Source organism: Artibeus jamaicensis, unplaced genomic scaffold, assembly GCF_021234435.1.
Source record: "Artibeus jamaicensis isolate MK-2021 breed Jamaican fruit bat unplaced genomic scaffold, CSHL_Jam_final contig_64, whole genome shotgun sequence".
NCBI lineage: Eukaryota > Metazoa > Chordata > Mammalia > Chiroptera > Phyllostomidae > Artibeus > Artibeus jamaicensis.
This window is the reverse complement of record NW_026521911.1, coordinates 438432-465821: the sequence shown is the minus strand read 5'-3', so window position 1 is coordinate 465821 and position 27390 is coordinate 438432. Positions and strand designations below refer to the sequence as shown.

The 27390-nt window shown below is 38.8% G+C and overlaps 1 protein-coding gene across 2 annotated transcripts in view; it reads left to right on the top strand.

Annotated features, from left to right (window-relative positions):
- Nucleotides 1–27390, top strand: part of RRM1 (ribonucleotide reductase catalytic subunit M1) — a 49745-nt gene that overhangs the window by 10148 nt on the left and 12207 nt on the right. Inside the window, exons 4-12 of one of the 2 annotated variants that reach the window (XM_037135674.2) lie at nucleotides 2111–2211; nucleotides 6010–6069; nucleotides 7120–7159; nucleotides 7421–7583; nucleotides 16062–16203; nucleotides 17613–17696; nucleotides 22666–22827; nucleotides 23372–23451; nucleotides 24630–24831. In XM_037135674.2, the coding sequence (XP_036991569.2) occupies nucleotides 2111–2211; nucleotides 6010–6069; nucleotides 7120–7159; nucleotides 7421–7583; nucleotides 16062–16203; nucleotides 17613–17696; nucleotides 22666–22827; nucleotides 23372–23451; nucleotides 24630–24831 (1034 nt within the window). Of the gene's footprint in view, nucleotides 1–2110; nucleotides 2212–6009; nucleotides 6070–7119; nucleotides 7160–7420; nucleotides 7584–12392; nucleotides 12621–16061; nucleotides 16204–17612; nucleotides 17697–22665; nucleotides 22828–23371; nucleotides 23452–24629; nucleotides 24832–27390 lie in introns of those variants that run through there. The other variant, XM_053670785.1, reaches the window with a different exon arrangement.

Below are 27390 nucleotides of genomic sequence, written 5' to 3'. Positions count from 1 at the left end.
TTCTAAAAGAAAGCTTTGCTAGATAGAACAAACTTGGATGTAGGTCCTTGCCTTTCATGACTTTGAATCACCAAAAAAAAAAAATCAGAAAAATCACTGATGAGCAGTGTTTTTCTCTTGCTGCTTTGAGTACTTCTTTCTAGTCTCTTCTTTCCTGGAAGGTCTGTTTTGAGAACTCAGCTGATAGTCTTATGGGAACTCCTTTGTAGATAACTCTCCTTTTGTCTTGCTGCCTTTAAGATTCTCTTCTTATCTTTAATCTTGAGTAATGTAATTATGATGTGCCTTGGTGTGTTCCTCCTTGGGTCCACCTTCTTTGGAACTCTCTGAGCTTCCTGAATTCCTGGAAGTCTATTTCCTTTGCCAGAATGGGGAAGTTCTTTATTATCTGTTTAGATAACTTTTCCACTTGTTGCTCTTCCTCTTCCCCTTCTGGTACCCCTATCATTCAGATGTTGGAACATTTAAAGATGTCCTGGAGGTTCCTAAGCCTCTCCTCATTTTTTTGAATCCTTGTTTCTTCATTCTGTTCTGGTTGGATGTATCTTCCTTCTGGTCCACTCCATTGATTTGAGCCCGTTTCCTTCCCATCACTATTGGTTTCCTGTACATTTTGTTTTATTCCACCTAGTGTAGCCTTCATTTTTTCATGTAATTTGTGACCAAATTCAACCGGTTTTGTTAGCATCCTCATTACCAGTGTTTTGAACTGTGCATCTGATAGGTTGGCTATCTCTTTATGGCTTAGTGGTATTTTTTCTGGAGCTTTGATCTGTTCTTTTGCTTGGGCCGGTTGAATTTGGTCACAAATTACATGAAAAAATGAAGGCTACACTAGGTGGAATAAAACAAAATGTACAGGAAACCAATAGTGATGGGAAGGAAACGGGCTCAAATCAATGGTATGGACCAGAAGAAAGATACATCCAACCAGAACAGAATGAAGAAACAAGGATTCAAAAAAATGAGGAGAGGCTTAGGAACCTCCAGGACATCTTTAAATGTTCCAACATCTGAATGATAGGGGTACCAGAAGGGGAAGAGGAAGAGCAACAAGTGGAAAAGTTATCTAAACAGATAATAAAGAACTTCCCCTTTTTTGTCTTGATGGGCCTGTTTTGTAGTGAGGGGTGGAGCCTTAGGTGTTCACCAGGGCAGGGCAACTCACATTTCTTCCTTGTGATGCTATATGTGTGGGGGGGGTGTTCAAGAGGGAACAATGGTTCTTGCTCTGTTCTCTGCAGTTTTTCAGTCCCCTCTGCCGCTTCCCACAAGCAAATTGGGCCCTTCTGGTACTGATTCCTGGGTGGGTGAGTTGTATACATTCTAGAACCCCGTGGGTCTCTCCAATGAATTCTCCTGTGAAGCTGGGAGTTTCTCCTGCTGCCTCAACTTTCACAGGTGTTTTCAATTGGTGATTTGAGGCTTTATTTCCCCACACTGGGACCCCAGGTTGGGAGGTGTGTTGCACTCCCCAGTTGATTCTCCTGGTTTATCTGGTTTATCTGTGCAGGACTGTGGGACTGTCTAGTCCACAATCAGCCCCCTCATTGGGTTCACCAGCCATCACCTTGCACTCCAGCCGCCACTTTGTTGCGAGCCCTCTCCGCCCCAGCTGCCCGACTTTGCCCCTCCTACTGGTCTGGATGAATGTGTCTTCTTTAACTTCTTGGTTGGTGGACTTCCATACAGTTTGATTTTCAGTCAGTTCTGGTTGTTTTTTGTTTTTAAACTGTTGTTGTCCTTCTTTTGATTGTGTGAGGTAGACATATGCCTTCATCTTGGCTGGAAGTCAGGATAAAAATATTGACAAGAGATTATCCTTTCTGCTTTTTGTATTTTCAACCAATAATTCTCAATGGGGTTGGGTTATCAATCACCTGAGGATCTTTTTTGAAGAACCCACATTCACTGTAATTCTGGAAGCTTGTTTTCTTAAGTGAGGCATTATCTATTCAGCATGTATATGTTTATGGAGCACATTCTATGCTAAGTACTGAGGTAAGTTGGGATGAAGAAAATGGTTTTAGAAGCACTGTTTTAAACTGTTACCCAAAGAATGAATTAGCTGTAAAGTGGTTTTGACCTTTTTCATTTTTTTTTTTTTAAGATGTGATGGAAGACCTCTTTAACTATATAAATCCACAAAATGGCAAACACTCTCCCATGGTGGCCAAGTCAACACTGGATATTGTTTTGGCCAATAAAGATGTATGTATAATGCTTTTCTAATACACTTTTTTCTTTTTAAAAAATATATTTTATTGATTATGCTATTACACTTGTCCCACTTCCCCCCTTTTATTCCCCTTTGCTGTGCTCATCCCTCCCACCTGCATTCCCCCGCTTTAGTTCATGTCTGTGGGTTGTTCATATAACTTTTTTGGCTTTTGCATTTTATGTACTATTCTTAACCTCCCCCTGTCTATTTTCTACCTATCATTTATGCTACTTCTTCTCTGTACTTTTTACCCCTCTCTCCCCTTCCCACTCCCCTGCTGATAACCCTTAATGTGATCTCCATTTCTATGATTCTGTTTGTGTTTTAGTTGTTTGCTTAGTTTGTTTGTTAGGTTTTTCTAGGTTTGGTTGTTAATAACTGTGAGTCTTTTGTCATTTTACTGTTCATATTTTTTATTTTTTTTCTTACATAAGTGCCTTGAGCATCTCATATAATAAGGGCTTGGTGGTGATGAACTCCTTGAACTTGACCTTATCTGAGAAGCACTTTATCTGCCCTTTCATTCTAGATGATAGCTTTGCTGGATAGAGCAATCTTAGATGTAGATCCTTGCCTTTCGTGATTTGGAATACTTTTTTCCAGCCCCTTCTTGCTTAAAGGATTTCTTTTGAGAAATCAGCTGACAGTCTTCTGGGAATTCCTTTGGAAGTGATTATCTCCTTTTATCTTGCTGCTTTTAAGATTCTCTCCTTATCTTTAATCTTGGATAATGTAATTATGATGTGCCTTGGCGTGTTCCTCCTTGGGTTCAACTTCTTTAGGACTTTCTGAGCTTCCTGGACTTACTGGAAGTCTATCTCCTTTGTCATATTAGGGAAGTTCTCCTTCATTGTTTGTTCAAATAAGTTTTCAGTTTCTTGCTCTTCCTCTTCTCTTTCTGGCACCCCTGTGGTTTGGATGTTAGAACATTTAAAGATGTCCTGAGGTTCCTAAGCCATTCCTCATATTTTTGAATTCTTGTTTCTTTATTCTCTTCTGGTTGAATGTTTCTTCCTTCTGCTCCAAACAGTTGATTTGAGTCCTGGTTCCCTTCCTGACACTGTTGATTCCCTGTATATTTTGCTTTATTTCACTTTCGGTAGCCTTCATTTGTTCCTTCATTTTGTGACTGAGCTCAGTCAGTTCTGTGAGCGTCCTGATCACCAGTGTTTTGAACTGTGCATCTGATAGGTTGGCTGTCTCTTCATTGCTTAGTTGTATTTGTTCTGCTGCTTTGGTCTGTTCTTTCATTTGGGCCTTTTTTTGGTCTCGTTGTGCCTGTTGTATAGTAAGGAGCAGAGCCTTAGGTGTTACCAGGGTGGGGCCATCCATGTTGCTTCCTTATGATGCTGTATGTGCCAGAGGAATCTGAGAAGGAACAATGGTGCCTGCTCTGCTCTCTGCCATTTTTCAGTCACTTCCCCTGCTACCCACAATCAAATTGGGCCCTTTTGGTGCTGATTCCTAGGTGGGTGGGTTTGTGTACATTCTAGGACCCTGTGGGTCCCTCCAACGAATTCTCCTGTGAGGCTGGGAGTTTCTCCCACTGCCGCCTCAGTCCCCAGAGGTGTTTTCAGTCAGAGGCTTTGAGGCTTTATTTCCCCATGCTGGAACCCTGGGTGTTGAGGTCTGTCTTGCTCCCTAGTTGTTCCTCTTGGTTTATCTGTACTGAATGTGGGACTGCCTAGTCCTCAAGGTGCTGCCTTGCCAGGTCCGCCAGCTGCTGCCTTGCCTGCCCTGCTCCTCCAGTTGCTGCTTTGCCACGAGTCCTCTCTGCCCAGCTGCCTGTCTCCACCCCTATTTCCAGTCTCCTGAAAGAATGTTTCTTCTTTCACTCCTTGGTTGTTGGACTTCTACATAGTTTGATTTTCTGGCAGTTCTGGTTGTTTTCTGTTTTTAAACTTTGTTGTCCTTTTGGTTGTGCAAGGAGGCATAGTGTGTCTACCTATACCTCCATCTTGGCTAGAAGTCCTGGTAAACACTTTTTATAGGTTCTTTTTTTTAGAGTAACAAGCACATTTTGAAAAATTCAAACACTACAAAAGATACAGGTAAAAAGTAATCCTCTTTTTCTCTGTATACTAGCTTTTCTGTCTAGAAACAATATTAAAGCATTTTAAAATGTATTTTCTTAGTGCTGTTCTCTAATACCTGTGTATTCTCTAATACATATATATTTTTCCTCTTAGTGACAGTCTCCTGTGCGTACTGTTCTTGTTAGTACTTTATCTTAGAGATAGTTCTGTATTAGCATGTATGATTATCCTGTTCTTTCTAACAGCTGTGTAGCATGTGATTATATAGATAAGTTGTCATTGTATGTGTGTGTGTGTATATTGCTCTACTGGTGGATATTTTTTCATTTTTTGCTGTAGTGAACATCCGTATATGGTAGTGTTTTGCTGATAGAGTATATTGCTAAGCTAAATCCTTTAGGTGGAATGGCTGAGCGAAAGAATTTGTGCATTTAAAATTTTAGTAGACATTGGGAAGATCTTGCTCAACAACTTAAAAATGACCTACTTGTGTTCCAACTTCTTTCTTAACTAGATCCCAGAGGACAGAAGGGAAAGTGTCCAGCCAGCCCTGTTGTACACAAAATTAATTTACCATGGATATCTGCACAGATGGAAAGCAGTTTAACTTTAGGCAATAGAATGATAAGTTGGCTCTCTCTCTAAATATGTGTCTGGTGCATTGTTCATATGTATAATTTTGAGGGCAGGTTAAAAACAAAAATAATATACCAGCTAAAAATTTTACCTGAAAAATAAATATCAAGCAGTTCTCCATTATTCACTCAAGGCCTCTACCAGCCTTTGGCAATAAAGATGCCCTTAATAATTTAACAGAAAGGACCAGATTTTTGTAGTTGTTGGACATGGATCCTTATACAGAAACTCTGATGGTATTTTGTAAAACTGGCCCCATTTTTCTTATCCAGAGTGACTGTTTGTACCTAATTGCTTTTGTTTTCCTCCAAATGGCTTTATTGACTACAAATACTCTATGACCATAGACAGTTCTTTTATAATATCTTATTTTCATAACTGTAGTTTTTAGAAAACCTGTTAAAGGAACATGGATTTTGAAGAGGCTTAGAATTAATGTAATCCTACGTGTTATTGTTTATCATATATATTGTTATGTGCAGTTTTAAATGGTCTGATTTTTATAATAAAAGCATGTATTAGCAAGTATAGTTACAATAGTTTGGTCACTAAAAACTTATTGAAGGCTAATATATAGTTCCTTTTATGGTCACGTTCTCTGTTTCCTTAATTAGAGATGTACTATAAGATAATGCAGAGTTTGAAAAGTCACGTTTATATTTATATTTATGTTTTCTTCTAGTCTTTTTTTTTTTTAAAGGTTTTATTTTTTAAAGAAGGGAAGGGAGGGAGAAAGAGAGGGAGAGAAATATTATTCAGTTGCTTCTTGTGCGCCGCCTACTGGGGACCTGGCTCACAACCCAGGCACTGGGAATCAAACTGGTGACCCTTTGATTCCCAGGCTGGCACTCAATCCACTGAGCCACACCAGCCAGGGCTTGTCTAGTCTTTTAATGTATATGTGTTTAACCTAATTAGGGTACTTTTTTTAATTGAAAAATTTTTTATATATATTTTTTCCTTAACATTAGATATGGACTTCTGTTCTACAATAATAATACTTAGTGTATCTTTTTTATATCCAATATCACTTTTAATTCTGGAGTCAAGGCTGAAATGTTGATTTTGTGAAAATAAGTCTGTGTTAATCGTGGCATCTTTTTTTACCTTTTTCAGCGCCTGAATTCTGCCATTATCTATGACCGAGATTTCTCTTATAATTACTTTGGCTTTAAGGTAAATAATGGGTTTCAAATATAGAAATACTGTTTTTTGTTTATGTTTAGTAACACAATTATAAAGACAAAAAGTGATGGGAGTTGGAAGGGACCTGGGGGATTAGTGGGGTCAGGATGGGGAGTGTTTGTTTTTTTTTGTTTTGTGGGAGTGGTTGAGTTAAAGAAAGATATCTTATCCACTTGCAATTTTCAGCGTTTCCAAATATTACTTCTGGATTACCTGAGGAGTTATGCAGATAATTTGCCATAGTGATTCCATATAGCAACTGTTTATAAAATCCGTACTGTGTGCCCAATGCTTTTCTAGGTACTTTTGCGCTTATAAATAGTGATTAAGAACATGAATGTTGGTGTCAGATCTTCTAGGTTTGAATCTCCATTCTATGGTTTGTTTTTTCCCACTTTTGGGGTAACACTGGTGAAGGAAATTATACAGGTTTCAGGTGTATAATTTTACAACACATCATTTGTGCACTGTTGCGTATTCAGCGCCCCAAGTCAAATCTCTTTCCATCACTCTTTATCCCCCCTATACTCTCCTTTACTTCTCTTCTCCCCTACCCCCTGCAGTCACCACACTGTTGGCCATGGCCATGATTTGCTGAGTTCTCCTCACCCCATTTCTTCTCTACTTATTAGCAAGTGACTTAATCTTTCTGTGCTTCAGTTTCCTCAGATTTAGAATGTGGACGATAATACAATTTCAACATTAAGTTCTGTTGAGCATAAGTGAATGTGTGTTGCTTAGATCAGTACCTAGCCTATTATAAGCACTTTATATGCGTTAACTATTATGGTGATGATGGTGAATACCATAACTTCTGCTATTAATGTTATACATGTTAATATAGAGCTGGCTTCTCCCAAAAAATTTCATGCAGTCTTTTCCAAAACATAGCTAAACTGAAGCTAGTAAGAGTAAATATGTTATTATTTTCGTTTAAAATTATATAAAAGCTGAGAAGATTAGATTGCCTTATCGTGAATGCATATCTGCTATGTCTTTAAAAACTGCTCTGAAAGTTTTTTGGTTGCTTTGCTCTTCTAGACGCTGGAGCGGTCCTATTTGTTGAAGATCAATGGAAAAGGTGAGACATGCATGTTTGTGTGTTTTATCTTTTGTTCCTTATATATATTGAATTTAGAGCTTTGAGCTGTTAGCCTTAATATTTCTTTCTAAACTCTAAATAACATTTTTAACTTTAGGTCCAGTTTATGAATAACTGTCCTACTTACTGGTATAAATTTTTAAAAATCATCTTTTAGTGTTTCTTTTTAACTCAAGTACATGTCTTAGCCTAGTTTGTCCAACACGTTCCAATATATAAAAACCCCTTTTTTGATTTTAGTGGCTGAAAGACCACAACATATGTTGATGAGGGTAGCTGTGGGGATTCACAAAGAAGATATCAGTGCTGCTATTGAAACATACAACCTTCTTTCTGAGAGGTGGTTTACCCATGCCTCTCCCACTCTCTTCAATGCTGGTACCAACCGCCCACAACTTTCTAGGTATGTGTCGTCTATAGTTTTTTTTTTAAAGTTCTGAAGTGGTTTTGACCAGAAAATTAAACATTGGCTTGAAAAAGTGGTCAGTTGATCACAGAAAAAATGAATTTGATGGACATTTAATCACTCCTGCTCTGATGAAATGAGACTTAACTCTGGAAACCTCTTCATTGTGGTAAGTGAATTGGAGAGGGACAAATGCTGATAATGAAATTTTAGACTTGATTGTGGTGATTATTGCACAAGTCTCTGAATATACTAAAAGCCATTAGTTGTACACATTAAATGGAGAATATTATGGTATGTGAATTACACCTCAGTGAGGTTGTTTTGAACAAACTAAATAGTGACAGGTAATTAGGGACTCCTATAGTAGTATGTTTTGGAGATTATGGTAGTTAGGATTAGGGTGGTAAAAGTAGAACTTGAAAGAAATAGACATTTAAGACATATTTGACATATTTGGGAACTTCTGGACAAGATGCAGGTGTAGGTAGACACACTGTGCCTCCTTGCACAACCAAAAGAAGGACAACAACTATTTAAAAACAAAAAACAACCAGTACTGACAGGAAATTGAACTGTCTGGAAGTCCGACAACCAAGGAATTAAAGAAGACACATTCATCCAGACGAGTAGGAGGGGCAGAGTCGGGCAGCCGGGGAGGAGAGGGCTCTCAGCAAAGTGGCGGCTGGCAAGGTGATGGCTGGTGGACCCAGCGAGGCAGAAAGGGGTCCGGTGTAGTGCTCGAGCTGGCTGGAAGACTGGGCGGTTCCCCATTTTTGCGCAGATAAACCAGGTGAAAATGGGGAGGGAGATTGACCTCGCAACCCAGGGTCCCAGTGTGGGGAAATAAAGCCTCAAATCACTGATTGAAAACACCTGTGGGGGTTGAGGTGCTGGGAGAAACTCCCAGCCTTGTAGGAGAGTTTGTTGGAGAGATGCACAGGGTCCTAGAATATACACAGGCCAACCCACCCAGGAATCAGTACCAGAAGGGCCCAATTTGCTTGTGGGAAGTGGGGGAAGTGACTGAAATCTGGCAGAGCAAGCACCATTGTTCCCTCTTGGACTCCTCCCCCACATAGAGCATCACAAGGAAGAAACGTGGGTTGCCCTGCCCTGGTGAACACCTGAGGCTCCTCCCCTCACTACGTAACAGGCATGTCAAGACAAAAAAAAAATGGCCTAAACGAAAGAGCAGATCAAAGCTTCAGAAGAAATACAACTAAGCAATGAAGAGACAGCCAACCTATCAGATGCACAGTTCAAAACACTGGTAATCAGGATGCTAACAGAATTGGTTGAATTTGGTCGCAAATTAGATGAAAAAGTGAAGGCTATGCTAGGTGGAATAAAGGAAAATGTATAGGGAACCAATCGATAGTGATGGGAAGGAAACTGGGTCTCAGATCAATGGTGTGGACCAGAAGGAAGACCCATTCAACCAGAACAGGATGAAGAAATAAGAATTCAAAAAAATGAGAGGCTTAAAAAATGAAGATGTCTTCCAGAACATTTTTTAAAGGTTCCAACATCTGAATGATAGGGGTACCAGAAGGAGAAGAGGGAGGACAACAATTGGAAAAGTTATTTGAACAAATAATAAAGGAGAACTTCCTCAATCTGGCAAAGGAAATAGAATTCCAGGAAGTCCAGGAAACTCAGAGAGTTCCAAGGAAGGTAGACCCAAGGAGGAACACACCAAGGCATAATATAATTACATTAGCCAAGATTAAAATGAAGGAGAGAATCCTAGAAGTAGCAAGAGATGAGGGGACAGTCACCTACAAAAGAGTTCCCATCAGACTGTCAGCTGATTTCTCAAAAGAGACCTTACAGGCAAGAAGGGGCTGGAAAGAAGTATTCCAAGTCATGAAATCCAAAGACCTACATCCAAGATTGCTCTATCCAGCAAAGCTTTCATTTAGAATGGAAGGGCAGATAAAGCACTCTCAGATAAAGTTAAGTTCAAGGAGTTCATTATCACCAAGCTCTTATTATATGAAGTGTTCAAGGGATTTATCTAAGAAAAAAAGATAAAAAAATATGAACAGTAAAATGACAGCAAACTCACAATTATTAACAACCATGCCTAAAAGACAAAAACTAACTAAGCAGATAACAGGAACAGACCACAGAAATGGATATTACCTGGAGGGTTAGCAACAAGGGGAGTTGGAGGAAGGGGGAGATGGGGAGAAAGGTACAGAGAATAAGTAGCATAGATAGTAGGTAGAAAATAGACAGGGGATGGTAAGAATAGTATGGGAAATGTAGAAGCCAAAGAACTTATAAATACGATCCATGGACATGAACTAAAGGGAGGTAATGTCGATGGGAGGGAGTGTGCAGGATGGAGAGAAATGAAGGGGGGAAATGGGACAACTGTAATAGCATAATCAGTAAAACATTTTAAAAAGATATTTGGGAGGTAATACTGACAGAATTGGATGATGTTTTTGGATATGAGTCAAGGATGGTTCCTGAGTTTATGGGTAGAATAACAGGATGAAGGTGATGTCATTATCTGGAAAGTGGAACACTGGAACAGAATGGAGTGATGTTTAAACAAAATAAACACTTAGCAAGTTGGTTTATTCTAAGAACTCAAGAATATGTGAGGATCAAAATGTGTATTACTCTACTCACTAACATTTTTGTACCCTTTAATACTCTTATAATAAAAATTAGCAAAATCAATACAGAAAATAACTTCCTTAATCTGGTCAAAGATATCCACTAGAAACCTAACTCTATTAGAGATTCTAGCAAAATATTTGGATATATTCAATATAAATTAATCAGTTGGGTGTCTTAACTTTAGGTGTTAGAAGATTAATTTTTTAAAAGATTTTGTTTATCTTTAGAAGGGAAGGGAAGGAGAGAGGGAGACAAATATCAATGTATGGTTGCCTTACATCCCCTGCTGGAAACTGGCCTGCAAGCCAGGCATGTGCCCTGCCTGGGAATCAAACCGTGATCCTTTGGTTCGCAGGCCCGTGCTAAATCCACTGAGCTACACCAGCCAGGGCAGAAGATTAATTTTTTAAAAATATCGTTTATAATACTGGAAGGTTACCCAGGAACAGATCTAATAAAAGACATGTAAGTCTCCTAAAGGAGCACATTCTAAAACATAGTTGAAGGACATTTAAAAATAAGTGGAAAGTGATTTTATATTAAAAAGTGGATTTTGCAAAGATGTCATTTTTTCCCAAGTTAACATACAGATTCAGTGTAATTTGAATAAAAATTTCAACATGGTAATTCTATAATTTACATGGAGGAGCAAAAGACTAAGAATAATCTAGTAGGATGCCCTGGCTGGTGTGGGTCAGGGCATTGAGTGCTAGCCTATGAACCGAAAAGTTGGTTTGATTCCCACTCAGGGCACATGCCTGAGTTGTTAGCCAGGTCTCTAGTTGGGGGCATGTGAGAGGCTACCAATGGTTGTCTTTCTCACACATCCATGTTTCTCTCCCTTTCTCTCTCCCTCCCTTCATCTCTCTCTAAAAGTAAATAAACAAAATCTTTTTAAAAATTAATAAAAGGAATAATCTAGTAGGCTACTCAAAGATAGCAGGCCCTAATTTCTAGGACCTCTAAACATTATCTTACAATGAAAAATAGTTTTTGTAGGTTTCTTGATTAAGAAAGATCTTGACACAGGGAGATTATTCTGAATTATGTAGGTGAGCCCTACCTCCAATCAAAAGTATCTTTATAAGAGAAGAGAGATGCTGAGGGAGATAGTGATACATATAGAAGAAAAGAAGGCACTGTGAAGATGGAGGCAGAAATTAGAGTTCATGTGGCTATAAGCAAGGGATTCATCAGAGCTAGAAGAGGCAAGAAATATATTCTTTACTAAGTCCTCTGCAGGAAGTGTTCTTTTTTTTTTTTTTTTCCTCTGAAAGATTTTATTTATCCTTAGAGGGGAAGGGAAGGAGAGAGGGAGAGAAATATCAGTGTATGGTTGCCTCTTGTGTGTCCCCCACTTGGAACTAGCCTGCAACCCAGGCATGTGCCCTGACTGAGAATCGAACCACAATCCTTTGATTTGCAGGCCCACGCTCAATCCACAGAGCTATACCAGCCAGGGCTGCAGGAAGTGTTCTTGATTTTGGCCTAGAGAAACCTATGTTCAACTTCTGGCCTACAGAACTATGAGATGATAATGTTTCTATAAGTCACCAAGTTAGTGATAATTTGTTAGGGCAGCCACAGGAAACTGATATAAATAGCAAGACAATTTTAAAGAAAAGGCCCAGATTTCAAGACTAATGGAAAGATATGGTAATCAAAACAGTGTGGTATTCACTCTGGAGTAGACAAAAAAACCACTGGAGCGTGACAGCCCAGAAACAGATTTAGGCTTGTATCAGAACGTGAATAACTGAGGTGTCATTACATTTTATTAGCAAAGTGTTGCTAGGGAAATTGGCTATGGGGAAAAGTACAATTAGTTTCCTTTTTCATGCTGTATAGAGACATACAATACAAATTCTAAATGTGAAAGTAAAGTCTTTTAGAAGAGCATATAGAGAAAACAGATACCTGTTTTCCTCTTCAATTTTTACTATGAAGTTCAAACATTCAAGAAATTTTTTAAAAGGACATTGAATATCACTCATATACCTACTTCTGCTTAGATCAAAATATTACTAATATTTTATATATTTATATAATATAAATTACATGTAACTTATATAATTATACTTATATAAATAAGTATAATTTATATAACTGTATTATTTGTGTATAATATAATATACATATTATATATAATATCAAGTGTATATAATATTCATATATATTTATTTCTTAAAATTTGTTTTTGGCTGAGCCCTTTAAAAGTGAGTTATAGAAGACTTCTGGTCAAGATGGAGGTATAGGTAGACATGCTTCACCTCCTTGAACAACATAGAAAGAATTACAACCAGATATCAAAACTAGTAACACCAGAACTGTCAGAAAATCGAGCTGTATGGAAGTTCAACAACTGAGGATTTAAAGAAGACACGTTCATACAGACAGGTAGGTGGGTCCAAGTCTAGGAGAATGGTGGAGAGACAGTGTAGTGCTGAAAGGTAGCAGTGGAGGAACGGATGGGAGGGATACTTTGGAAGGGGGTGATCCTAGTACCAGGCCAAACTTAAAAGCCCAGCGGTCCAGCACCAGGAGTAGAGATCCCCATTAGCTCTGGCTGTAAAACCAACAGGGGTTGGAGCAGTGGAAGAAACTGCTGGGGGTTTTCCATTTAAAGAGCCAGCATGTCTTAGAAAATTTTAAACCTACCCACTCTGGGATTCACTACCCAGGCAGCAGCTAGAAGGGCAGCAGTTGCATACGGGAATGGGGTGAAGTGATTGGAACTATGGTGAGCGACAGGTGGGCGAACTGCCAGAACCTGGGTGGCACATTGTCCCCTCTTGGAGCCTTCCCCACACAGACACAAAGCAGTAAAGAGCGTTGCCCCACCCTAGCAATTACCTAAGGCTCTGCCCTATACAATATACAGATGCGTTTTCTACATAAGCCATTCTACTAAGGGAGTAAAAGCAGCTCTACTGAATACATAGAAGCAAACACGGGGTATTATGTTATTTATGTTCTTAACTATTTTACCACATTTTTTGCTTCAAATTTTTTTTCCTATTTTCCTCCACTAAAACCTAGGTGTGTCTTATGGTCCAGAAAACACGGATAAGCGAAATGGACATAGCCAACCTATCAGATTTCCAACCTATAGATAGCCAGCCTATGCAGAGTTCAAAAACACTGCTTATCTGGATGTTCAGAGAACTCCTTGAGTATGTCAAAAAAAATAAAGGAAGAGATGATGGTCACATTAAGTGAAATAAAGAATAATCCACAAGAAACTAACAGAGAAGGGAAGGAAGCTGGGATTCAAACCGACAATTTGGAACATAAGGAAGAGATAAATATTCAACCAAAATGAAAAGAAGAAACAATTTTTTAAAAAATGAGGATAGGTTGAGGAACCTCTTGGACATCTCCACGTGTGCCAGCATTCAAATCAGGGACTCCAGAAGGGAAAGAGGAAGGGCAAGAAATTGAAAATTTATTTGAAAAATAATGAAAGAAAATGTCTCTGATTTGGTGAAGGAAATAAGACCTACAAGTCCAGGAAGCACAGATAATCCTAAACAAGTTGGACCCATAGAGGACAACACCAAGACACATCATAATTGAAATGGCAAAGGTTAAAGATAAAGAGAATCTTAAAAGCAGTGAGAAAAAGCAAAGTTACCTACAAAATAGTTCACATGAGACTATCACGAGATTCCTCAAAAGAAAGTTTGCAGGCAAGAAGTGACTGGCAAGATGTATTCAAAGTGATGAAAAGCAAGGACCTACAACATAGATTACTCTATCCAGCAAAACTATAATTTAGAATGGAAAGGCAGATAAATGCCTTCCCAGTCAAGGTAAAACTTCTCAGAAAAGACAGAATTTCCCAGACAAGGTAAAACTAAAGGAATTCATTATCACCAAGCCATCATTACATGAAATATTAAAGGGACTTATTTAAGAAAAAGAATATCAAAACCATGAACATTAAAAAGGCAACTAATTCACAACTATCAACAACTGAATCTAAAAAACAAAGTAAGCCAACAACCAGAACAGGAACAGACTCATGGACATGGAGATCATTTGGAGTGTTACCAGCTGAGAGAATGGGGAAATAGTGCAGGGATTAAGAAGCATAATTGGTAGGAACAAAATCAATAGGGAGAAGTTAAGAATAGCATAGGAAAAGGAGAAGCCATAGAAGTTACACATACCAGCCATGGACATGAACTAAGTGGGGGAGATTGCTGGAGGGAAGGGGGTACTGGGTGGAGGGCAGCAAAGGGAAGAAATTGGGACAACTGTAATAGCATAATCAATAAAATATACTTAATTTAAAAGATGAGTTGTAGATATCATGACTCTTAATGCCTCAACCTGTCTTGTTAGGAGACTATATATGACCTCAGAGCAGTGAAGGGTTTCTTAAAATAAATGTAAGCAAAACAACATAAAGGAAAATTGCATTAAAATTGAAAACTACTGTTAATCAAAAACAGTGAAAAACAAGTTTCAGACTGCAAGAAGATAATTTGCAATGTATGTTAACTGTCCAGGGATTATAAGAAAGACAGAACCAGATAGAAACATGGACAAAGGATGTAAGAAATAATTCATAGATGAAGCAACTTGATTGGCCAGTAAACATGTGAGATAATAAATGTTGCTAGCAATTAGGAAAATGAAAGTATAATGAGGTACATCTTACCTGCCAGTTTGATAAAAATGCAAAGCCTGATAATGTCAAGTGCTGGTGAGAATGTAGAACACAGGGAGCTCTTACACATTGCTAGATAGAGTGTACTTAACCATTCACTTTGGAGAATCTTTAATAAAGTGGAACATATGCCTACCCATTGACCCTAGGAGATTCATTCTCTCCTAGGTTTATAGCAGAAAGAAATACTTAGATATTAGCACAAGGAACTATGTTCAAGAATTTTCACAGAAGCATTGTTTAGAATGGCAAACAAATTGGAAATAATCCAAATGTGCATCAACAGGCAAATGAACAAATATATTGGTAGTTGTATTCATACCATGGAATACCTTACAGCAGTGAAAATAAACAAGAATTATATGTATCAGTAGGAAAGAATCTCTAATGCAATGTTGAATTAAAAACAAGTGGCAAAGGATAAATTGCCAATCAAAGTTTTAAAATGTAGAAGATATAAATACTGAAAGGTAGAGATACATGAGATAGTATGGGACTTTAATTAGGCTTTGTTTATCATGTCTAATTTCAGGTAGCCAGTTATAAGTGCAAAGTATATTACTATTTACAGCTTTCAGAATGTCTTAATGTTCAGTAGAAGAAGTCAATAGATAGAGTCCATTTGACTGGTTAATTATTCAAAGTAGTGAAGGAATCATTGGTAGAGTGTGGTTCCTGAGGTAGGAAACAGAATGAGATCCAAAGCACAGGTAGAGAGTTTGTCTTCAAAAAGACTAAGAGAGCTGAATTTTGGTGCCATATCAAAGAATTGGTTGACCATTGCATAGGTGGCTTTTTTAATGTTTAATTTTTGTTGAAAATGTTATGGATGTTCAGGAATTTGCACGAGATGTGATAATCGCATGTTTGCAGTCTGGTGAACATGTAAGCTAATAGTTTAGACTTATTTCTAAGACTTACTTTTAGGCTTAACATCTAGGTTTGGCAGCAAGGTAATTTTACAACATTATGATGATACGTTGATATGTCTTACTGCATTAAAGCTAGTGAAAGTTTTTTTCTTCTGAGTATTGTTTTTCACCTAGGAATTTTGTAAACTAAATCTTTTATTTGCCTAACTTAGTGTCTTTGATTATATAGTCATTTTTGTTACTCTGCTTTGCTTCATTTGCTTGCTGAGTTGTGACTTTTTTCCCTCATAGCTGTTTCCTTCTGAGTATGAAAGATGATAGTATCGAAGGCATTTATGACACTCTAAAGCAGTGTGCATTGATTTCCAAGTCTGCTGGGGGAATTGGTGTTGCTGTGAGTTGTATTCGAGCTACTGGCAGCTACATTGCTGGGGTAAGCTGTTGTATGACTAAAAATGTATAGAATTGAGGGATCAAGTCCATAAGCAACCAGGCTTATGGTTGAGACAGCATGTGCTAGGGCATGGGAGACCTATGTCTCTGTTACTTACTGGATGGTTGTGTGACTTGTAGTGAGTCATCTCACTGCTTCTAGCTTCATTTTTATCCATCTTATAAAAGGTTTAGATTAGATGATGATCTCTAGGATCTTTCTAATCTCAGATTTAGGTTTATTTTATATTTTGAATTTAGATTTTAGAATTTTGGTTTCATTTATAGTAGTAGCAGCTATCATTTATAGATGGTTTACTGTGGGCTAAACCTGTTAAAAGTTGTACATGAATTAATCATTTACTCCTTACTACAACCTTATGAGATAGATATCATTACAGACACATGGTAGGAACTTTATGCCTCACAGTAACTCTTATGAGTACAGGTACTATACACACTATTATTTTTACTTTACAATTGAAGAAACTGAAGCTTAGAAGGTTAAATTACTTCCAGAGATTAGCCAATTAATATATGACGGAGCCAGGATTCAAGTTTTAAATATTGACACTTTTAATGTAAATTCAAGCTCTGCTGGTTCATGATTCCTTGGGAGTCAAGAAAATGATATTAGATAAGACACTTTTAAATTCTATCTTCACTACTTATTAGTAATGCCTAGCACAAGTTATTTACATCTCTGTGTTTGTTTCTTCATGTGTAATGTGAAGAAAATATGTAATCCTATAGAATAAAGCTAGAGAGCCCAAAAGAAAACCATTCCATTATGTAGTGTTTTGGAGGTGCTGTGTTGTATACAGAACTTTCACTTAGTAGTAGGATGAGCCATTGCTAAGGAGTCTTTCTAAACTGTTTGAAGACTTGCCTTGGGTTAGGAGGATTATTTTTGAAATTTCCTGAGGTTTATTCTAGTTTTAGGAGTCTATTTTGTTATTTTCATTCTAGAATACACTTATTGCTGAGAATCTGTTTACCTTATTTACTGTCTCGATTTATCCATTGCATATAAATCTTACTGTATAAAGTCTTGAATTCTTTTGGGAATGATCTTTAGAAGGTGTGGAATTTATCCTGACTTTTTATTCTTTTTTTTTTTTTTTTAAATATTTTATTTATTTATCCTTAGAGGGGAAGGGAAGGAGAGAAGAAGAGAAATACCAATGTATGGTTGCCTCTCGTGTGTCCCCTGCTGGTAACTGGCCTGCAACCCAGGCATGTGCCCTGACTGGGAATCAACTGTGATCCTCTGGTTCACAGGCCCGCGCTCAATACACTGAGCTATACCAGCCAGGGCATGTTCATTCTTGAGCTATTTTTTTTTTGTTTTTATTGCTGAGCTCCCCCTCTTTCACCTCCAGATGCCTTTATTCTTGGTCTCTCTTTCAGACTAATGGCAATTCCAATGGCCTTGTACCGATGCTGAGAGTGTATAACAATACAGCTCGATATGTGGATCAAGGTGGAAACAAGGTATGCTCTATTATTTGAAAGTATTGGAAATCAGAACTAAAAATTATTAGCCATCTATGCTTATCATAAGATGATTTATTGTATATTTCTAACAACATTGCCTTTTTTTCTATTTTAAAATCCATTTAATTTGTATGATTTATTGTACTTTAAAGTGCATACACTTAGATGGGTTTGATGGGTATAGTAATTATACACTGTATAATAAGTATACAGTGTATAATTACTATACTGATCAAAATAACAGGACATTTTCATCACCCCAAAATGTTTCCTCATGCACCCTTTTTTTAATGATCTCTCTTTTTAATTGTTCAGTTACAGTTGTTTCACCTTTTACCCTGTGGCTACGCCCTGCCCCTCCCCCTGCCGCGTTATCCGTGTTCATGAGTCCTTTATACATGTTCCTTGACTGGTGCCTTCCCCTTCTTTCCGCCATTATCCCCCATACCCCTCCCCTCTGGCCACTTTCAGTTTGTTCTTTATTTCCATGTCTCTGGTTCTATTTTGCTTATTTGTTTGTTTTGTGGATTAGGTTCCACTTTATAGGTGAGATCACATGATATTTGTCTTTCACTGCCTGGCTTATTTCGCTTAGCATAATACTCTCCAGTTCCACCCATGCTGTCAGGAAGGATAGGGTTCCTTCTTTCTTTTGGCTGCATGGTATTCCATTGTGTAAATGTACCATAGTTTTTTTCTTTTCCTAAATTTTTTTTAAAAGCATTCTTTTTTTTTTTTTTTTTTAAGATTTTATTTATTTATCTTTAGAGGGGAAGGGAAGGAGAGAGGGAGAGAAATATCAATGTATGGTTGCCGTTCATGCGTCCGCTGCTGGGAACTGGCCTGCAGGGAACCTGCCTGCAACCCCAGTATGTGCCCTGACTGGGAATCGAACCGCGATTGTCTGGTTCGCAGGCCCGCGCTCAATCCACTGAGCTACACCAGCTGGGGCCCTGTACCATAGTTTTTTGATCCACTCATTTTCTGAAGGGCACTTAGGCTGTTTCCGGTGCTGGGCTATTGTAAATTGTGCTGCTATGAGCATTGGGGTGCATAGGTTCTTTTGAATTGGTGATTCAGAATTTTTAGGGTATAATTCCAGCAGTGGGATTGATGGATCAAAAGGCAATTCCATCTTTTGTTTTCTGAGGGAATTCCATACTGTTTTCCACAGTGGCTGCACCAGTCTGAATTCCACCAACAGTGTAATAAAGTTCCCTTTACTCCACAAGCTTGCCAGCACTTGTCTGTTGATTGATTGATTGTTGTTCAATTACAGTTGTCTGCATTAACCCCCACCACCCCCAACCTTCCTCACCTCCCTTCCCTGCTTTCACCTCCCCTTGGTTTTGTCCATGTGTCCTTTATAGTTGCTCCTGAAAACCCTTCCCCCATTATCTCTTCCCCCATCCCCTCTGGTTACTGTCAGATTGTTCGTAATTTCACTGCCTCTGGTTATATTTGGCTTGCTTGTTTGTTTTGTTGATAGGTTCTAGTTAAAGGTGGGGTCATGTGGTATTTGTTCCTTGCCGCCTGGCTCACTTTGGTTAGCATAATGCTTTCCAGGTCTATCCATGCTGTTGCAAAGGGTAGGAGCTCCTTCATTCTTTCTGCTTCGTGGTATTCCATCGTGTAAATGTACCATAGTTTTTTGATCCATTCATTTACTGATGGGCACTTAGGTTGCTTCCAGTACTTGGCTATTGTAAATTGTGCTGCTGTGAACATTGGGGTGCATAGGTTCTTTTGAATTGGTGTTTCGGGGCTCTTAGGATATAATCCCAGCAATGGAATTGCCAGGTCAAAAGGCAGTTCCATTTTTAGTTTTCTGAGGAAATTTCATACTGTTTTCCATAGTGGCTGCACCAGTCTGCAGTCCCACCAACAGTACACTGGGGTTCCCTTTTTTCCACAACCTCTCCAACACTGGTTTGTTGATTTGTTTATAATGACCATTCTGACTGGTGTGTGAAATGGTATCTCATTGTGGTTGTAATTTGTATCTCTGATGACTAGTGATGCTGAGCATCTTTTCATATGTATCTGGGCCCTTGGTATGTCCTCCTAGGAGAAGTGTCTGTTCAAGTCTTTTGCCCACTTTTTAATTGGATTGTTTGTCTTCCTGGAGTGAAGTCTTGTGTGTTCTTTATATATTTTGGAGATCAGTCCTTGTCCAATGTATCATTGACAAATATGTTTTCCCATATATCTAATTCTCTTTTCATTTTAATGCTCTTTTCTTTAGCCATGCAGAAGCTTTTTAATTTGATGAGATCCCATCTGTTTATTCTTTTCTTTATGTCCCTTGCTCCAGGGGACTTATTGGTGAAAATACTGCTGTGTAGAATATCTGAGATTTTCCTGCCTATGGTTTCCTCTAGGACTTTTACGGTGTCACGACTTATATTTACTTTTATCCACCTTGAATTTATTTTTGTGTCTGGTTTAAATTGGTGATCGAGTTTCATTTTTTTGTGTGTAGCTTTCCAGATCTCCCAGCACCATTGTTGAAGAGGCTGTTTTTACTCCATTTTATGCTTCTTCCCCCTGTGTCAAATAGTAATTGACTATAGAGACTTGGGTTTATTTCTGGGCTCTCTATTCTGTTCCATTGGTCTATGTGCCTGTTCTTAGGCCAGTGCCAGGCTGTTTTGATTATAATAGCATTATAATATAGTTTGATATCAGCTATTATGATCCCCTCCCACTTTGTTCTTTCTCAAAATTGTTGCAGCTATTTGGGGTCATTTATGGTTCCATATAAATTTTTGAAATGTTTGTTCTATATCTGAAATATGTCATTGGTACTCTAATAGGGATTGCGTTGAATCTATAAATTGCTTTGGGTCATATGGACATTTTGATGATGTTAATTCTTCCAATCCATGAGCATGGTACATGCTTCCATTTGTTTGTGTCTTTCTTAATTTTCTTTCTTCAGTGGTGTGTAGTTTTTTGAATACAGGTCTTGTGCATCCTTGGTTAAGTATGTTCCTCAGTACTTTATTTTTCTTGTTGCTATATCAAATGGGATTTTTTTTTCTCTGATTTCTGTTTCTGATATTTTATTAGAAATACTAAATACTAGGGTAGGACTGCTGCCATGGGCAGGCACAGATACACACCCTTGAGGTAGTGGGTGTGGGTGTGCACTGCTGGGATGGTGGGTGTGTGGGCGAGGTCTCCTCTGCTGTTGTGGTGGGGCTGTGGGGGCAGGTGTGTGGTAGCAGGAGATATGGGTGTGTGGCCTCCCGTGCTATGGTGGCAACTGGGTTGGGCATGTGCTGCTGGGGCTATGGTGTGGGCGGGCGCCCTCTGCTGCTGCAGCTTGGGGGAGGGGAGGGTCAAATCTAGGGGAGGCAGGGGTGGACACTGTGGGAGAATTCCCTAAAGGACCACTGAGAGTCTTTTTTTTTTTTTTGAAAAATTTCTCTTGTTCAAGCCTGCTGCTCCAAACAAGCACCCCACCTCTCACACGGCCCAACTTTCCAACCAGACTTCAGGCTATCCCGGGCAGGGTCTATCATGGCCCAGCTCTTCTCTCTTCAGGCATCACCTGGCTCTGCAATTTCTCTGGTAATGACCCATCCATAGTCTCAGCAAGTACATACTGCCCCTGTGTGTTTGCCACTTATCTTTGTTCCCCTGATCAACTTCAAGCATCCAGGTCCATCTTGGTGCTGCTCAAACCTCCCTGTTGACCTGGCTTTCTTCCAAGAATCCTATGGCAAGCCCAGCAGGTGCCAGGCCTGCGGCTGCAGCCACCCTGATCCCTGCACTGGTCCTAGGGACCTTATGGTCCCGAAGCAATCTCCTTACCGTCTTATTTTTCCAATGTCCTCTACAGTTTTGCCCTCCAACCTTCACATATGCCTGAATACCATTGGCTGTTCATTCTGTTCCTCAAAAGATCGGCTAGGTGTTCCCCTGAGCAGCCTTACTAACATCCTTGCACACATATGGGTACAGTTGGAGATCTCACTCTGCCATGGCCAGACGTTGTGCGGACAAGAGAAGAAAGGGGTGGACAAGACAAAGCCAGACAAGCTGCCTGGCCATGGCCCATGGAGCTTCCTCAGGGCACAGTGCCCAACCTTTCACATCTGTTGATTTATTAATGATTGCCATTCTGACCAGTGTGAAATATCTCATTGTGGTTTTAATTTGCATCTCCCTGATGGCTCATGTACCTTTATATAAATCACCTTCTTCCTTCCCACTCATACATACTGCCTGTAGGCAGCCAGCGATCTAGTCGACAGCTTTTTTTTACATATTTGCTAAGAATTTCTAAAGTAGTAACATTAATACCTGATCTTGAAAAAGAATTGTCATATGTCTTCTAACTTTTCTTTTAAAAAAATAAAACTCTGCCTGTTTTATAGAGGGAAAAGTAAAGTTGAGAGGATTGGGTTGTTTCTTTAATATTATCAGTAGGTTAGCTTGCAAGTTGAGCCTGCCTCTTGTGGGTATGTAGGCATACTAATCATCTCTTAGTTTATGAACTTCTGTCTGGAGTACTTAAAAAAATCCATGGGGACCTTGATAATTTACCTTTTGACTTTAGTAAGCACACAACCTGTTATTGTCAGAGTCGAAGTGATTTTCTTTGGGGTTTCTACATGGCATATAGTGTAAAGCGAGCTGGACGACAGCTGAAGAAGCTCCATCTCTATTCACTGTATCACTGGACAAATTATTTAATCTTTCTTTTTTCACATTTTCTTTTTGTCAAATCCTCATTTTTACTCCTAGATTTGTAAGAAAATCTAGGTACTACTTTATATTTTTATAGTACTTTTATGGTACTACTTTATATTTTTATAGTACTTTTATTTGTATTATCTCATTTAATTAATTAATTATAGAGAAGATCCAAGGATGTATCATTAAAAGTGCTTTGGAAAATGGGACTTTTCTTTGTTTCATTCTGATTCTGAAAAAAATGATGATTGTTTACTATTAGCGACCTGGAGCATTTGCTATTTACCTGGAGCCTTGGCATTCGGACATCTTTGAGTTTCTTGATTTAAAGAAGAACACAGGAAAGGAAGAGCAGCGTGCCAGGGACCTTTTCTTTGCCCTTTGGATTCCGGATCTCTTCATGAAACGAGTGGAGACTAATCAGGTGAGAGATAGGTACCTATTAGTAATAACAACTCCATTCACATAAGCTTTCTCTTCAGTCACCTTAAGTCATGCTTAGGGAAAGTCCATCTATGTGTTTTGCTATGGAAGGCATTTTGAGTAATGTAAGAGATGCTGCTCCTGCTTTTTTGATTTTTCTTCTCCCAAATAGATATTGTCTGTCATATACAGACAGGCAGAACTTGATGTTTAGGCCTGAGCCTAAAATGATTATTCCTTCAGCAGATTTCTAATACAGTCTGTGGAGGATACCCTATCCCCTGGGGTGTCCAGTCCATGGCCTGGGGGCTGCATGTGGCCCAGGATGGCTATGAATGTGGCACAACACAGAATTGTAAATTTATTTAAAACTTTTGTTTCTGTTCATCAGTTTTTGTTAGTGTTTGTGTATTTAATGTGTGGCCCAAGACAACTCTTCTTTCATTGTGTCCCAGAGATGCCAAAAGGTTGGACACCTCTGCATGGATTATGTATGGTTGGTTACTTAAAGTTTCTCATGAGTGGTACTATTCTTCCCTTTGTAGGACTGGTCTTTGATGTGTCCAAATGAGTGTCCTGGTCTGGATGAGGTTTGGGGAGAGGAATTTGAGAAGCTATATGAAAGGTATGGTAAAAGTATCAAAATAATAATGTGTTATACACTTTTCTCTTATTTGGGGGATCCACATTTCAAAACTGTATCATTCATTAGTCAGATTCTAGGAATTTGGAAGCATGTAGGAGTCAATGTGATTAATAATTGTATTTTGGTCTGGTTTTCTTTCTGAATCTTTAACAAAAAAATTTTTTTTGTTTTCTTTCTTAAACCTTTGGGCCCTGGCTGGCGTGGCTCAGTGAATTGAATGCTGGCCTGCAAACTAGAAGGTTGCTGGTTCAATTCCCAGTCAGGGCACATGTCTTGGCTGCGGGCCAGGTCCCCAGTTGGGTCGTGTGAGAGGCAGCTGATGGATGTATTTCTTGCACATTGACACTTCTCTCCCTCTTTCTCCCTCCCTTTCCCTCTCTAAAAAAAAGTGAATAAAATCTTTAAAAAAATAACTTTGGGACATGTAAATTTTTGCTTGAGTTTTTGTTTTTATTGTTTTTTAAAGATTTTTATTTATTTATGTTTAGAAAAAAGGGAAAGGAGGGAGAGAAACATTGATGTGTGAGAGATAAATAGATTGGTTGCCTCTCCCATCCCCCTAACTGGGGACCTAGCCCACCACCTAGGCATGTACCCTGACTGGGAATCAAACTGGTGACTTTTCAGTTCCTAGGCCAGCACTCAGTTCACTGAACCACACCAGCCAGGTCTTGAGTTTTTCAACTGATGCTTTTAAAAATGAAGATAAAGAGTTATCAGGGCGATTATTTTGCTTTGTCATATAGTACTTTTGATAAAAATAAGTTATGCTTTAAGTTGCACATAAGGGATCAAGATCAAGTAGGACAGTACATGTCCATAGTTCATTAAGTAATAGCACAACAGCACCACTTTAGCATAATAGCGCAATTGGACTACTTTGGATTTTCTTCTTTTATATTATGGAAGGTATTTTTGATTTAGTGGAATTGGGGGTATTTGAAGGGACTTAAAGCTTCTGGGTTTTCTTCTAAGGCTGAGGTGATGGAAATCTGGCTTTCGTGAGAGTAAAATGAATAATATATTCCTTTTCTTCAAAAAATTTAGTAAAAAATCTGAGTTTTTGTAATATTATATTTTAATGTTTTTTCCTTCATGCATTTCATGTAATAAAAGATCTTCGGAAATATTAAAATAACACTAGCTTTGTCTTTCAGTTATGAGAAACAGGGCCGTGTCCGCAGAGTTGTAAAAGCTCAACAGCTTTGGTATGCCATCATTGAGTCTCAGACAGAGACAGGCACCCCATACATGCTTTACAAAGATTCCTGTAATCGGAAGAGTAACCAGCAGAACCTGGGAACGATCAAATGCAGCAACCTGTGCACAGAAATAGTAGAGTATACTAGCAAAGATGAGGTAGGTAGAAAAACTTCTGCCTGAATCTAGTACTGAGATATGAATCTTAGGAAGTGAAGTTATTGTTTGTCAATCCCTCACTTGACTTCACTTGAGATGGGGAAAGGGAATTTTACTAGCTTATTGGTAAACAGAAGGGCACTGAAATAGAAATTACAAAGGAAAGAAGGAGTATTACATGTGCCCTTGAATATCTTTTAGTCTGAGCCATGTAGAAAATTGTCAGCTGTTTCTTACATAAATATTGTTGTAATAACCTTTACTTGAGAAAAATACTAATATATAGTCATGGTAGTTTAGGACATACAAAAATGTGTTAGGATGCTGATTCAGTTAAAGTTATGTAAACTTACAGAGAATCCTTTCAATAAATGGTGAGACAATTTGTTTTTTCCTTTTTTAAGTACGTTTTATTGATTATGCTATTACAGTTGTCCCATTTTTTCTCCCCTTTATCCCTGTCCACCCTGCACAACCCCTCCCACTAGTGCTCCCCTCCCTTACTTCATGTCCATAGGTCATACATACAAGTTCTTTGGCTTCTCCTTTTTCTATACTATCCTTAACCTCCCCCTGACTATTTTGTACCTACCAATTATGCTTCTTATTCCCTATACCTTTTCCCCTATTCTCCCTTCTCCCCCTTCCCACTGATAACCCTCCATATGATCTTCATTTCTGTGATTCTATTCCTGTTCTAGTTGTTTGCTGAGTCTGTTTTTGGTTTTAGGTTCAGTTGTTGATAGTTGTGAGTTTGTTGTCATTTTACTGTTCATAGTTTTGATCATATTTTTCTTAGATAAATCCCTTGAACGTTTTATATAATAAGGGCTTGGTGATGATGAACTTGTTTAACTTGACCTTATCTGGGAAGAACTTTATCTGCCATTCCATTCTAAATGATAGCTTTGCTGGATGGAGTAATCTTGGATGTGTAGGTCCTTGCCTTTCATGATTTTGAATACTTCTTTCCATCCCCTTTTTGCCTGTCTAAGGTTTCTTTTGAGAAATCAGCTGACAGTCTTATGGGAACTCCTTTGTAGGTAACTATCTCCCTTTCTGCTTTTAAGATTCTCTTCTTCAACCTTGGGTAACGTAATTATGATGCGCCTTGGTTGTGTTCCTCCTTGGGTCCAACTTCTTTGGGCCTCTCTGAGCTTCTTCCTCTTAATTTCTTCCTCTTCCTTTTCTCCTTCTGGCACCCCTATGATTCAGATTTTAGAATGTTTAAAGTTGTCCCAGAGTTTCCTAAGCCTCTCCTCATTATTTTGAATTCTTGTTTCTTCATTCTGTTCTGATTGAATGTTTATTTCTTCCTTCTGTTCCAAATTGTTGATTTGAGTCCCAGTTTCCTTCCCTTCACTCTGGGTTCTTTATTTCACTTTGCATAGCCTTCACTTCTTCCTCTATTCTGTGTCTGTCTGTACTCAGTCATTTCTATTAGCATCCTGATTATCAGTGTTTCAAACTCTGCATCTGAGAGTTGGCTCTCTATTTCTTGCTTAGTTGTTTTTGGTCTGTTCTTCCATTTGGACCATATTTCTTTGTCTCGGTGCTCCTGTTATGTTGTAAGGGGCAGAGCCTTAGGTATTCACCAGGGCAGGACAACGCTGCATTCACATCGCTGCATTGTGACTCTATGTTGGAGAGCAGTCAGAGAGGAAACAATGCTGCTTGCTCAGCTCTCACCTCACTTTCAGTCACTTCCCCTATAACCTACAAGAAAATTGGGCCCTTCTGGTGCTGATTCCCAGGTGGGTGGATTTATGTACATTCTGGGACATTGTGGGTCTCTCCAGCTAAGTCTCTTTTGAGGGTAGGAGTTTCTCCTGCTGCCTCAACCCCCACAGATTTTTATCACCAGAGATTTTGAGTGTTTATTTCCCTCTGCTGGAACCCTGGATTATGTGGCCCGTCTAGCTCTCCAGTTGTTCATCCGGCTTATCTTGACGTGAATGTGGGAACACCCCATCCTCCAGCTGCCATCTTGCCTTGCCACATCCCCTCCACCCTGGCTGCTGATCTTCGCCTCTCCTACCAGTCTGGATGAATGTTTCTTCTTCAACTCCTTGGTTATTAGACTTCCGTACAGTTTGATTTTCTGGCAGTTCTGGTTGTTTTTTGTTTTTAAATTTGTTGGTGGTCTTTTGATTCTGCGAAGAAGCAAAGCATATCTACCTACGCCTCCACCTCGGCTAGAAGTGGTGAGACAAATTTCTAATCTCAAGTCTTTAAGGTGGTTCACAGAAGAGGCAAGGCCAGAAATGGGATATAGATTTAGCGTTTTTTTTAAAGAGTGTTTGGAAAAGCTTTAATTCAGGAAATACAGCTTGTATGACAGATCGGGTAGGATTTGGTTTTATGCAGTGTCAAGTAAGTTTGTTTTCATGGAGTAAAATACATTAAGGTTTGGTATAGGGCAGGGTGTCAAACTCATTTTCACTGGGGGCCATCTTGGCCTCACGGTTGCCTTCAAAGGGCCAAAATAATTTTGGGGCTGTATAGATATAACCACTCCTTAACTATTAAGGAGAAATTGCATTTGGCCTTTTGAAGGCA